The sequence below is a fragment of the Scomber scombrus genome, chromosome 3, assembly GCF_963691925.1.
Source record: "Scomber scombrus chromosome 3, fScoSco1.1, whole genome shotgun sequence".
In the NCBI taxonomy this organism is placed as follows: domain Eukaryota; kingdom Metazoa; phylum Chordata; class Actinopteri; order Scombriformes; family Scombridae; genus Scomber; species Scomber scombrus.
Genome location: NC_084972.1, coordinates 16,745,242 through 16,759,525, shown reverse-complemented (window position 1 = coordinate 16,759,525; position 14,284 = coordinate 16,745,242). Strand labels below are relative to the sequence as shown.

General features: G+C 39.5%; 1 protein-coding gene across 1 annotated transcript; it reads left to right on the top strand.

The window, feature by feature from the left end:
- The first annotated feature begins 1,007 nt into the window (after positions 1-1,007).
- LOC133977859 (PAK4-inhibitor inka2-like) lies at positions 1,008-3,966 on the top strand. Its single transcript, XM_062416156.1, has 2 exons — positions 1,008-1,265; positions 2,898-3,966. The coding sequence occupies exons 1-2, from the start codon at positions 1,263-1,265 to the stop codon at positions 3,879-3,881; spliced, it is 987 nt and encodes a 328-aa protein (XP_062272140.1). The 5' UTR covers positions 1,008-1,262; the 3' UTR covers positions 3,882-3,966.
- Positions 3,967-14,284: the final 10,318 nt, after the last annotated feature.

Sequence of the window (14,284 nt, the reverse complement as noted above, 5' to 3'; positions counted from 1 at the left end):
AATTAGGGTGCAGATCATTACATTTACATTTAGGCATGCTGTTTACATTCTTATTCAGTGATTTAGAATGAGCCATCAGTAGAAGAAGCTTGAATTTTTTTAACAATAGAGTTTTAAACATTCATGAAAAAGTGAAAAGAGAGTGAAGTGCTAGGGGATTAGAAACCAACTTTGACTGCTTTTTCTAGATTTAATTACAAAAATATGTAATAATACAGTTGAAACAAAGAATTGATTGACTGAAAATGTATTTAAATTACACAAAAAACGATGATTCCAGTTTCTGAATTGTGAAATTTTGCTGATTGTCTTCTTAAAAATGAATATACTTTTTAAATGTTTTTTGGACAAAATAAGCTATTTGAAGATGCTGGACTTTGGGGAAATTGTAGGCTACCTTTGTTTGGACATATATGAGACATATTGTAAACCAAACTCAGTGAGTAATGAAAATGATCCTCACAGCCATAGCCAGAACAATACAATACATTAAATAATGAGCGAAGACACAGAATTACATATATTTAAGCTGCAAGATGCAAAACAAACTCAAATTCTTGCACCCAGTTCAACAAAATACAAAAAGTGAAATGGATCTGAGGCTGATTCTAAATAACTACATGAAGTGTGTTTACAGTAATGTTACTGATGGTCTCCTGCAATTTTGCTGGGCTAATTACCTTTATCATTTGAGGCTAAAGTTAAAGGTGAAGCAAAGACACATTCTGATTAACGTTTTCAATCTCTTGGTCAATATTTCTCCAGCTTTTATAGAGCTAAAATTACAAAAAAAGACACACGTTGTTATGCTTGTGGGATAAGGTCTAAATGATAAGGGAGTCCTCTTTGCATTTCTTGCACTTCAGTGAAGCCGCATGCAGACTGTGAGCTTCCTGCGTAGTGATTGGCTGATTCAGATGCGAGCGGCCGTGACTGGCTGGAGCCGTGAAAAAGAGGCGAACAGAGCTGAAGATCTCACTCAGCACATCTGCCTCTGTACAAGCAGCTGGAGCCAGGATCTGGTGACACTGTGGCCCGCAACACCTCTTGTGGAACCGGGACATTGACCTTATTTATGGGACCGAATATTTCCTTTAGACAGAGCCTGTGGCGTTAGAAGTGAGCGGTGTCTACTTGTGCTGCCTACTTTTTAAAAGCTGCTGTGATTTCTCACGGAGGGGATGTGTCTGTGTGGTCTAGTTTAAAAAGTGGTTCATGTTTTTTCTTGCAGAAGTTGAGCTTAACAGATGAGAAGAAAATAAATGGTAAGTGTGTTTTCTCTCTAAAAACTTTATATTATAATGATCAAAACTGCGCTTTTTATTATATTTTTGCGCATCTGGAGCGCTATTTTAAAATGAAGAGTAAACTCTCAACTGTCTTTAATCAGAATAGAAGACCAGGTTTGGTGGTCTTCCAACATATGGAGACAACATCTGCCAATGTAGCAGACGGCTGAATAGTCAGTGATGCTCAGATGCATCCATAGTGTTTGATGGAGTACATAATGACAGTTAAGAAGCATATGGAGACTTTTTAACCGCATTCACTGATAGCCTACTGATTCAGAACATATATATCAGTATAATTGCAGTTTCTGTTCATTCTGTGATGGAGTATTTAGTTTTTGTTTTTTTCATTTCTGTCTGTGTTGGCACATGACTATATGACTTGTATACTTTCTCAAGTTCTTGCAACATCTAGCAGAGTTATGATGAGAACAAAATGGGGGCAGAAGGTCTTGAACAGGGTCAAATGCTTGAAAAGACAGTGCAGACTCAAAGGAGAGGGGTCACACAGGTTCAGAGGTTATTGCACTGACACTGGTGGAGGAAAGAAGTGTGCTGTTATATTGGCTTGTGTTGTAAGTGACCTCTGTAGCCAGAAATGAACCTGCATCCTGTGCTTTTTTTTCTTCTGCTGGTTGTGCTTACATATCTTACCTCTCCGTTAGCTCAGTTTCTCATTTTTTATGGCAGTGTCACACTAAGCTGGAGGTCTTTTGCATAGTCTGGGAGTTAATGTTGTTCCCAACTGAAAAGATTTCAATAAGATAGAGCAAACTAATCTTTGTGGGCAAGTTGAGTTCAGAATAGACAATACTTGTTTAAATAACTTGGGACTTTTTCTTTCTTTCCCTGCTTCACTCCCATTTCAAAACCTTTCACACACACTGTCACATGATCTCTCATACTGTGTTTGAGTTTGAGAGGGGGCCGCTATCGCTCACTGGCTGATTCTGACCAATCACAACTGTGAGTCAGAGAGGAAATGCCCTCGTATTATATGCCTTCGTGTGCCAATGGTGAATTTCATAGGAAGGCATGCTGCACCCTTAAAGCGGCAGGAACTGTGTAGCTAAATCAAGATCCATGAGATCCCAGTTTCTCTTTCATATAGTGCAGCTGTTTTTACTTTGCCCCTGCCCTTCTTTAGATAAATTGTTGAAGTTAGAAATGAGCACAGATCTCTCTGTAATAACATCTGTCTGGCACTTCTGAGTCAGTGAAAATAGGGCGTTCACTTATTGTGTTGGTGTGGTCGACTTAATCAACGGACAGATACATTTGCTTTGTGTTGAAATGTGTCTATTGAACAGTTGAATTTGAACATGGCTCGCCCAGCCGTCACGAATACAATATGAAAAAGGCGCTCTTTCAAATGTTGAAATTTGACAATATGACATTGAAGTGAGCAAGCCTCAGCATGCCCATGAAGCTGTTCCTGTGATACTCTGCATTTACTGAACTCTTGTTATTATTAGAGCACTGTGCAGCAGTTGGTTATAAACACTTTGAATCCTTCCAGTCATCTGCCTTTGATGAATGTATGTACTTATGTTATTGTTTTCATTTACTGCCAACATTTGTTTGACTCAATTTCTTTTGTTTCCTCAGCTTTGTCTACGTGACTCAGGTGACTGCCTACGGGAGCAGATGCAGTATATGATGAGGTCACTGCAAGACCTGAAAAATCTGCGGAAAACCTGCTCTGCAGCCAGATGCCCCCTTGCTCCCATCAGCACCCAACTCCCAGCCTTAGTGCGCCACTCTGCAGTGGCACATGCTTGTCAGCAGCGAGCATTGCAGCGAGAACACCGAACGCGTCTGCGGATGTCTGATGCCAGCACGGCCAGTACCTATGACTCAGCCTGCTGCCTGGCGAGTCCTCTGGAGGAGGAGGAAGATGATGCAAGTAGTCGTTTGGGCCTGAGCCTCAGGCTGGGCTCTCCCAGCAGTCAGAAGAGTTTGGAGTTTGATTCAGGCTACTCTGAGTCATCATGGCAAGATGATGGAGTGGTGCTCAGGAGGACGAGGAATGTGCGTGTGTCATCTTCAGCTTGCCTCCGCACAAACAGGGCACCAAGCGGACGTATTCGACCCAAATCCACCTCTGACGCCTGTCTAGAGAGATGGACATCTTTTGAGGTCAGCGACCCAGATGACTGGACAAACTCTTTATTGACCAGAGGACGCAACCGCCAACCTCTGGTTCTTGGTGACAATAGCTTTGCTGATCTCATACAGAACTGGATGGACTTGCCAGATTGCCCTGAGCCCATTGAGCTGACGCCAAATTCGAGACACAGGTCGGGAAGAGGCTTCTTTGTCAACATGAGAAAAAGACTAACTGGATTTTCTAAGAGTGTAGGCGACAGAGTGAGGATGAGACCCACAGAGTCTGCTCATGTTAATAGAGCTGCCAATGCTTCAAAACGTCTGTCCTGTCCCATTGTGGCATCACAGACTAAAGTCCCCTTTTTCCACCAGTCCCACTCAGGCATTAATGAACTGGACACAGACTTCTACCACTTTGCAGCCCTCATGAAATCAGGCAGCCGGCAGCCGATTATCTGCAAAGATATCATTAGTTACATCTGACACACCAGTTCTCACTTAAAGCCATGTACAGACTGGACAACCCTTAGACTCACATTATTTTTATATGACTGTTCACTTTTTATATGCTGTGATGTAGACATTGGAAATAAAGACGTTCTCATAATTTAAAACTGACATTCTTATTTATATTATTCATGTGCTGTATGTATCATTTTGAATTTCAAGAAAACATTTGAAGCCTCTTTTTTTAACGAAGCTTCCGCCAAAGTCATCTGAGTTTCATTACTGCTTATTACAGCCAGTTAGCTAAAAGAGGCATTTACTTGTGTCTGCAGTATAGCAAATGAGAGTGTGTTAATTTGTTTATATTAGAAATGTGATATTCTGGGCATGCATGATTGAGTTCATAGATGCATAGTACATGTGTAAGTGGTATATAATAGAAAATATACATTGAATGATAATAATAATTTTGTTTATAGAGCACATTTCGGGGAATAAGCATTAAGTGTTACAGAACAAAGGGCTTTCCAAGGTGAGGGAATTCAAAACATAATCAACATTAGGGACAATTGCAAGAGGTAAATGATGAAACAAATATACATGCATACATACATTGCTGCTGATGCTTTGTACCAGAGCTGGGGGGCAGGCACTGCAAAGGCTCAATAACCCATTTTATTCTGGACTGTGCAATAGTTAGAGGACCCAGACTGGCAGACCTGAGGAGCCTGTTCGGACAGTATCGTGTGAGGAGCTCAGTTATATACTTTGGCACTAGATCATTCAGAGCTTTGTATGTGATCAAAAGCACTTTAAAATTGATCCTAAAAGAGACTAGAAGCCACACTGATAATATGTGAAGTTATTCCAGGACTAATAAGGGCATTTGAGTCCATTTTGGAGCATATTTGTTAGATACCAAGGGACTCAGATTTATCAAAACATTTCTGTTGTTACTCAACTAAAAGTTGAGTCCTTTGGAGAGGCATTAAACAGGATGACCAAGCTATTTACAAGCCAAAAACAGAGGCTGTATCAACACACAGAGCTCTGTGTGCCTGATGAGGTAATTCCCCATGTGTCTGTGCAGTGAAAGGTGAAGAGAGGCGAAGCAGCTGGTTGCAGATGGAGCAGAAGTTTACTCTGCCGTTTGCTTTATGAAGCATAACGTCTCACTAACAGACCCCTGCATCATTTAACCCAGTCCGTACTCCTATTTTTGGTTTAGCCTCACAGGTGGTGCCAAACCATGCACACACATTGGTTAATGGTACCATTAGTTCTAAGGGAAAGTTTAAAAAAACAATGATACAAAGGAGTGACATATGCACCAAGATAAGCTAATGATCACTTCACCTCTGCCTTACCGTAATAGCTTTATTCATCAATTCATAGGAAAAATAGCACCAGACATTATAAAGATAAAGTGTGTTCCCAAAAGGGATTTCCCATGCTCCCTGCTGCAGCCAGCCTCACCAATCATGCCTCATATTGAGGGCATGTGGGGTTACAGAAGAGAGATGGTTCTTTCTGGGTGCCGTTTGTCTTAGCCTGTTTATCTAGGTCTCCTGGTGGAATGTCACTGTGGCACACTGCTGAGCAGCATAATGAACTGTTATCAGGGCACAGCTGCAACATTCACACTACGTTGAACATTTCTTAAAGTGTGTGACAACCAGTGATGGAAAAATAAGAAATATTTGTAAAGAAAGCAGAGCAGAGCATTCTCTGGCTGCACTGCTGATTTTCCTTTTTAGCGTACACTGGTTCCCAGTGGTCTACAGCTGGATAAGGGCATCATTATATCAACTTCCCCATTTTACTGAGAATCATTCAGGGGATGAGAGGAAAGAAAAAGGAAGCAACGGATTAAACCCACAGCTCAACTCAACAGCACATACTCTCCCCCACGTAGGACACAATTTATCTGTGTTAGAGGAGATTATTTTCTATATTCAGCATCATTCGTAAATCTAAATAAAAATGAACAATAAATAAATAACAACCCAAGACCAAACAATATACAGAAGTAACAGAAAAAAGTTGTATTTACAAGATGCAGTGTCTGTGATTGCAAACATCAACCATTTGGTGCCAAATAAGTTCTGACTTTACAGTGCCGTCCATCAACCCCTAATTTAACTGGATGACTTTCATACAATAAGAGCTTGACAGGCTTTTCTGCCCCCCCCCGCTGAAAATGGTTTCATCCCACCTGCAGATAGTTTCAGTTTGATTTTTCCTTTATTTTCCACCTTTTGATCTCACTCTCTGCATCCCTGCTCTACATACAGACACGACAATAGGCTGAGCGTGATCTTGAACCTCTGCTCCTTATCTTCATTTCTGTGACCACCTCCTTCATCTAATATTCAAAATGCAAATGTACCTCTTAAAACCTGTGCTATTATTCTGTAAATAATGCCAATAAGGCAATAATCACCAATCACTATCACTATGTTAATGGGTCTCAAACTGCTTTTAGAGGAACATTTTATACTGGGCACAGAGGTAAAGCTGATGCATCAAATACAGGAGTCTGTTAAAATGACTTACCTTTCAAGCTTTTAGACAGATGATGTCTGCCACCTTGATTATGGTGAGACTCTCTGTAGCTGTTGACAGTATGTGCAGGTTTTCATTTTGGCATACAAAATGATCTAGACCAAACCTGCTGACGCATCACCGACTTACAGGGTGGTCCAGAATAATGTAGTCTACACACAACAAATCTCTCGTTAATTAAAAGGTGTTGAGGATTTTTTACTGGTCCTGTCCGATAGTCTTGGGCAGCCTTGAACTCATGCTCACTAATCCCTCACTCCCATCACCCAAGTTATAATTATCCCTTCAGTACACAGAATGAGAAGGGCATGTATTAACATTTGGCAAACTCTTCATCTCTGCAATACTTGCAGAGATGCATTAAACGTGCATTAAAACAAACTAATTAGAACATTTAACTGTGTCATATTTTACTCAAAAAGAATTTATAATCCATCCCATTTGACTGGTCTACTCACACAGCAGGGAGTGTCAGGCAGTTATTACAATCAATAGGGATGTAACAGAATTATTTCTCTGCTCCAGTAAGGTTCTCTTGATGCTTCTCTACTCAGTTGCATTAAACAATGATCATACTCATTCACTGCACTCATGTGAATAAATATGGGCAAGGGACAAGTGCTTATGTGAAACACTTGAACAGATTTAATGAGCTCCATCTCTCTCCAGTCAGAAGTTGCAAAAAATAGTCAGAAGTGGATGAACGACAATGAGTAAAAGTGCTCCGTTTAACTGCTGCACAGTAGAAAACAGTGGAATTGTTAGAAGCTTGCTTTAGTTCTGTTAAATAATAATTACAAGATCTTGTGATTTTCTTTTGGTTCTTTTAAGAAGAAAGGAACCACTGTTTCTATGACTTTTACTTGCTCACAGGGAGCTGCTGACTCTGATTACATGATCCTCGATTGATCCCACACACGAAACACTGTCACTGAGATGTTTAGTGGTAAATGACATCATGAGGCCATTTTGCTGGAAGCATTTTTGCATCATGTGATACTATCAAAAAAGCAGGTTTGGGAAGGAGAAAACCATGGTTTGTACATTCAGTACAGTATATCCTGGAATTAAATCATGGAAAGGTTTGATTCAAATAAAGTGCCTATGAAGCTGTGTGCAGTTAACCAGTTAACAGTTAAGTTATGTGTTGGACAGTTGCCCGACAATGTTTGCCTTCCACAGATTAAATTCTTGTGTGCTGCACAAACAGAAAAACGCTCCGTCACAGATATAGAAAGTATCAACTTAGCACTTATGTTGCCTTTACTGAAATGGGACTCTTCCCATGACTGCTCAGACATACTGTACACACACACACACACACACACACACACACACACACACACACACACACACACACACACACACACACACACACACACACACACACACACACACACACACACACACACACAAAATACACACACAAAATACACACACACACACACAAGCATGCTATTCCTATTAACCTATCAACTAGCTGAGAGCAGGACAGGAAGTGAAATGTGGGGGGTGTTTAGCCTGCAGTCTGACAGAGAATGAATGTGATTAATGCTCTTTTCTATTTTCTTTCTTTCTTTTTTGGCAATGAAATGTCTGTGTAAACAAAACCAGAGAGAACATTTAATATTGGACCTTCACTTGTCAGAGAATCTGCTCTCAGTTACCAGGCAAAACTCCCCCATTAAAACCTGGCCAAGATTAAGAGTTAATTTCCGGAGTCATTCATTCACTGCTGTTCCTATTCTGATTCTTATATCTAACTGAACCATACTTCGCCAACCTCCACAGTAGGTTTTCTTGCATTGCAGTGTTTACTACAGAAATGATCATTTGTCATTACTCATAATGAGTAGAACCCTTAAAAAATGATACAATTTGATCAATATTGGATGCCCTTTATACTGTAGACTACCTTTTATAATCTGTACAGGACCTATACAAGATTTGAACTATCACACAAGCTTTATTTAGAAACTACACAGCTGCTTGCTTCTTCTGCTTACTATAAACCAGACCATGAGGTTCATGGGAATCATAACAGTTGAGATGACACAGGAGAAATATCCCAGGAGACCTTGGTTTGGCTCTCATGGTCAAACAGGGCCTCTTAGGTCACATCTCACTTCCTCTGTTCAGTACAACACGCAGCTTTACAAGCAAACCCACAATTCCATCATAAACATAAAACTGCCTCATTAAAGGCTAAAATACATACATACATGTTTTATGCTTATGTAATCAATTGGAAGTTTCAGGTTTTATTGTTTCTGAAATGTTCCTACATAAGAAAGAAAAATATTTTATCTGTATTAAAGCTTTACTTATATTATTGCTTACAACTGCAACAAAAAGGCAGAAAACCAATACAGGGAAACATAAAACAACTAGTTTTCTGCAAAATCAGCAGTTTCTGCAGAAAATCAAGGATAATAATATGCATAATAATATCTTTACTGCTTGTGTAATACGTGATACAGTGTGTAAAATCTATACACACCATATGCATTAATCTATTAGCTTATCCATAGGCTTTTTGCTAATTAGGTATTATTAGAGAGAGTCCTTCTTTGCTGCATTGCAGATTTTAAAGCTTGAATAAAGAACTCACATCTCTGGAATGTAGAGCTATTATCTGCTGTCTATTTTTACTGTGAATGTAGTGTACCTGCATATGAGCCTGGACCTGCCTAAGCTTGTGTCGTTTCACGTGCCAGTTCACCAACATTTGGCTCAATGACAAGAGCTACGGGCCTCTGCAGAACCCGCAGCCTGCTTCCAACTCCATCCTCTGTCTTGGAAAAATATAGAAAAAGCACCACAGTAAAGAGAACGGAAAAAACATTAGCTTCACTGGAGACAATTAATGGTTTTTCTATTTTTTGCATTGCATCATGTTTCAGCACTCCCACAAAAATGCCATTTCCCCTCGTTTGACTAAAAAAAGATTGACCCCAGAAGGTTGGCTTGGAAAAGGCAATTGCTTGAGACAATGGGACAGAGACCCACATGTTTTTGTTTATACAGATACATTTAGATGAAATTCATCATCATGTCATTCCCTATCACTTTGCAAAGCTATAACTGGAAATGGTGAAAAATTGAAAATGGTCCCTGCAAAAAAGGCCTCTCAAAACAGAGCTTGTGCAAGACACCAAAGCCACAAACTGTACATTCCTTCGTGCCATTGAATGTTGGAGGATGCAAGTGTGAGAGTGTCTCTGAGTCCTTTCACAACCACATGGCCTAATGTGTGTTTATGGTCACACAGGCAAGGCATCAACTCAAACAGCCAGGTTAAGTCAAACACAAATATTCACACTCTCATACACACAAACATTGTCACATAGTTTACCTTGATACAATAGACACAGAAGGTTACAATCAATAAACTAAAATATCCTCTGAGGAATTCGCCTGAACCCAGAAAGAAGGAAAAGAAGTTAAAAATGCACATTTTTATAAACATACACCACCAATGTCATCTGATTTAAGGGCATAATGGAGCTTTTTTTTACTCAGAGTAGCTGGAATGTGATCTTCTGTAAAACTGACTTTGGGCTTTAAACCGTTGATAAAAAGTTGCCTAGTTTTGCCATCATCTATCCACCATCATTCTTGGCTGAAAGCAGCACATGTGACTGACATTCAAAGCATGGGGGAGCAATATAACCTCTTTTTTGCCCAAATATCACAGACACAGGAAGCAGACAAGCAGCGTGGGAGAGTGGGTTTGTCTGGCTTGTGTTCGGATGAAGTCAAGGTGTGCTGAGATAAGATGTAGACTGAAGAGAAATAAATCCTGTGCTACGAGGAAGAGAGAGAAGGGAAGGAGCAAACGGAGGCATACAATACCAGAATATCTGACATTTGTAGAGCATAATTTAAGATGTGAGCAAAGCAGCACATTTGGGTGGGAAATCAATAATCAGAATGCAAGCTTGTGAACTGCTCGGTCACACAATCGGTCATTTTGATGGGCAGGAAACTGACGTCAGAAGAATGACCTTGATAAGTTGTCTTCCTGTGGAGCTCCACAGCGTGGTCATACCACAAACTGTCCCTTCACAACTCCAGACAGAAAACCCTTGCTAGACGTTCACACAATAGAGTCCTTCTCCACTCTAAGATGGGCTACACTGAGAACACAGACAGAAAGCAGACATTGTGTGGTCTCAAAGATCTCTCAGTCTCTTGCTTCCTCTCAGCCTTTTTTTCTCTGACATTTTTACTTCCTGCTGACATCCCCCAATCTCATCTTTTCTATCTAGCTCTGTCTTCTCAATTCACTGCAACAGAAATGATTTGCATTTCAACTTTGTCCACCCAGAATAGACCCCTGCAGATATTTGTCACTGAAGATGTATACTATTTGTTTGTGTTAGCTTTGCTTTATTGCACTGTCGAACCAGTTGGTCATGCCTGACTCGTTTAATTTGTTATGACGTCTGAACTTGTTTAGTGACCTCTTGTCTTGATGTATGCCAGAGCAGCCTGAGTGTAAATAGAAATGTTGAGAAAAATGAGAGGAAATGTCCACAGAGGCCACACAGTCACACACAAATTATAATCATAATGATACCCCACGGGTTGTTTGTTTACCTTTTCAGAGATTTATTTCTAATGTGCTGCAGTAAATAGAAACCCCACTGTTAACCCCAGTTTAAAAGATTCTGGCCATCTTGGACCAGTTTAACAAACATGGATTAAATCCAGAAATCTATATCAAAAACAGATGTGCATGAGTCAATGATTAAGCCTTACTGATTTTTTACATGACTCCACCATTGTGTGACAAACATTTAATACATTATTTAAAGGGATTGCATCTGACATAGAGCAAAAGTGGACGAAGTCCTATCAAAAAAGCAGTGTCTTGTGATCCAAGTTCAAATCATGTGTTGTAGATGATCAACTGGGCTGAACGTATGTTTGAGGGCATGTCGTCATGTGGTCCACACAGAGGATAAAGTTATACAATCATGTGAGACACCATACCTCTCTCCCCCACCAAATTCACTCATAACATAATTATTTAGATGTAGGAAACACAGAAAAAGATTGAAAAGTTTGAGATTCCTCACACCAAAGAAGAAACCCCCTGTTATGACATCAGCCTTTTCTTGCTCTAATCTGCCCCAAATAAAGTGATCTCAACCTCACTCCTCTCATGTTTCTTGCTCTCGTACTGGGATGCTTGTATTGTTAAATTATTCTGTGTTTGCAGCCTTTGTGGGTTTTTTCCTACACACCTGATCATTTATAACATATTTTTTTTGTATAATAGGTAAAGTTCCAACATCAAGCACCTAATCCAACAGTACAGCAGTATTCTGGCAACACTCTTGGCTGGCAGTGAGGCACGTCCTCGTCATGGCCCCTGTGTCAACAGGGCCCAGTGGAGGTGGGCTACTGCAGGCACCAGATGGCTGTCTGCCGCACCTGGACATCTGCTGATTTTAAACAAAGCTGTCAGTCCTAATGCAGACCGCATGACTGAGTGACCGCCTCAGTACCACTGATGGAGTCAAATATTAAACTTAAGAGTTGTCAAACTCCCCTCCACCCTTTCACCCACTCAGCTGTCTCACACCGTACACACTGCATGCTTTGTCCTGCCTCAATAGTTTGAGGTCCATTTAAATTGATTCAATACTGCTTACTGTGAAGATAACTGCAAGCTACTATAGTTTAGTTATATATAGTTTATTGAATTTACAGTGCATCACAGGATTTGTGATAGGCTTTCCAGCAAAAAACAAGGCAAAACAAACAAACAAAAAACGTATCTACAGTGAAACTCTGAATATAGTTTGACTATCTCAACTAAAGGATTACTCACTAGTTTTTACTGTAGATTTCAACTGTATTCCGCTGTCCTCCCATTTTGCTCAGTGGACATGAAGATGGATCTATCAAGACAGAGGCTGTGTTATAATTTCATCCACAGTTTAATCTAGAAATCGGTTCCCATAAAAATGTGAGTTAAATGAAGTTAAGTTGAAGAATTAGGGAAAAGTCAACTCATGAGTTATGAAAATGTAAAACTAACTGAGACAAGTTAACCCAACAAGTGACTGAAAAGAAAAATAAGGTATTAAGTTGAATCTACAACCGTTCATTCACACTGACAAAAGGTCACTGTAAGATTTGCTTTCCATTTCGATTTTCTACGTCTGAAGACTCAGTTTTTGACAAAGCACTTACAGCTGTGGGTGCAGTTGTAGCCACTTTGTACCGGAGCAAGGAAAAAGTCAACATGTGAGGCTGCTCTCAGTAAAAATTATAAGTGTTCTTGGGTAGGGATTGATTTCAGTACTAACCCCCATCATGGTTTGCTTTGATTTCTTAACTATGAAAAGAATGTATTAAAGTATGTACTAAAGACAAACAGCAAATTTCCACTACTTAGGTTATCTTCAAACTAAATACAAAAAGAAGGGTCTTTGGAGAGTATTTTACTCTCCAAAGATTTAACAAGTTGAGTGAACTCTCAGCAGTACATTAATTTCAATTAAATAATTTCAATCAGTCAGAAGAACTTGTGTTCATAAGTTAAGAAATGGTTTGTAAGTTAAAACTAGAAATCGGATTTTACCTGAAATTAACATGAAATTAATAAGAAATTACACATTTAAGTTAAAAACAACAGATTAGTTGATTATTCTAAATTACTGTATTAATATGATGTTACAGTATAGCTGTTGAGAACTTAGGAAAGAGCTAGTAAGTGGATATTGAGTTGGGTTTATTATGTCAAACTATAGTTATATTCTTAATAAATTGTACATATATATATATTTGTCACTGGTCCACATATATTTGTCACTGACCCATACGGTATGTATACCCATACATACACATATATAGTCTCATCTTTATCTTATTTTATCTATTACAACTGAGCATTCCCTTCATTTCACTGCATGTTTTACTTTGTATCTCTGTGCCAAATAAAGCTCATTGAATCCTTGAATATGCAGCATAATTGAATTCTGGACAGATCTGCTATTGTTAGAGACAACTTAAGTATAATCACATGTGAGTAGAGCCAGAATGAAACTACACAAGCAACCTTAGAAACATTTGTTGACTACAGTACTGTATGACTTGTGTGACTATGTTTCACTATTTCATAATCAGAATTTCAAGCCTTAAGGCCCTTTGAAGGCCTTCTCCAGCCTTTTGTGGTAGAAGTCAGTTAGTTGACTCAACAGTCCACAAAAAAAGTGAGACAGGTTGGGTGAGATCAAATAAAAAACTTTCATTTTCATTGTTTCCTCACCATACTTGTCACTTTAATTAGAGTCACATTTTAGTGCAAGAGTGCAGAGAGGCAGCAGCATACAGTGACTTTTGTTGTTTGACCCTCTTGATTGGTCTCATCTGACAGCAATATTTGAGAACTGATTAGCAGCAGTACCTGATGAAAGCTAATTTAATGGAAGGGTAAACCCTGCCCGCCAAAGTTGTGCCAATCACAGGACCACACAAAGTTCGACACTTTCACAAATAGACACACAAACACATAATTACAGCACTGCTTACAAAGAAACTGAGGTTTTGTCTGTTTTATTAAATGAGGTGAGAAGGACACAGAAGGTTGGAAACTGAAATTAAATTTCCCACTGTCCAACATAATTTGCATGCAACATGTGCTTGAAATACCAGGGACCAAAGTTGCACTCAGTACAGTGTAACTGGAGCACTTTTATGTTCAGCAGTAGACAGTTTAGTTCTCACATCCAATCACCAGCACAAATAGAAATGACTTCAGGTGCTGGCTATAAAATGAGTAATATTCTGGTTTGTTGGCCTCCAGGCCTCTACACCAAACTGTCACTGCAGATCAGCCTTGAAATAAACTGCTGTCC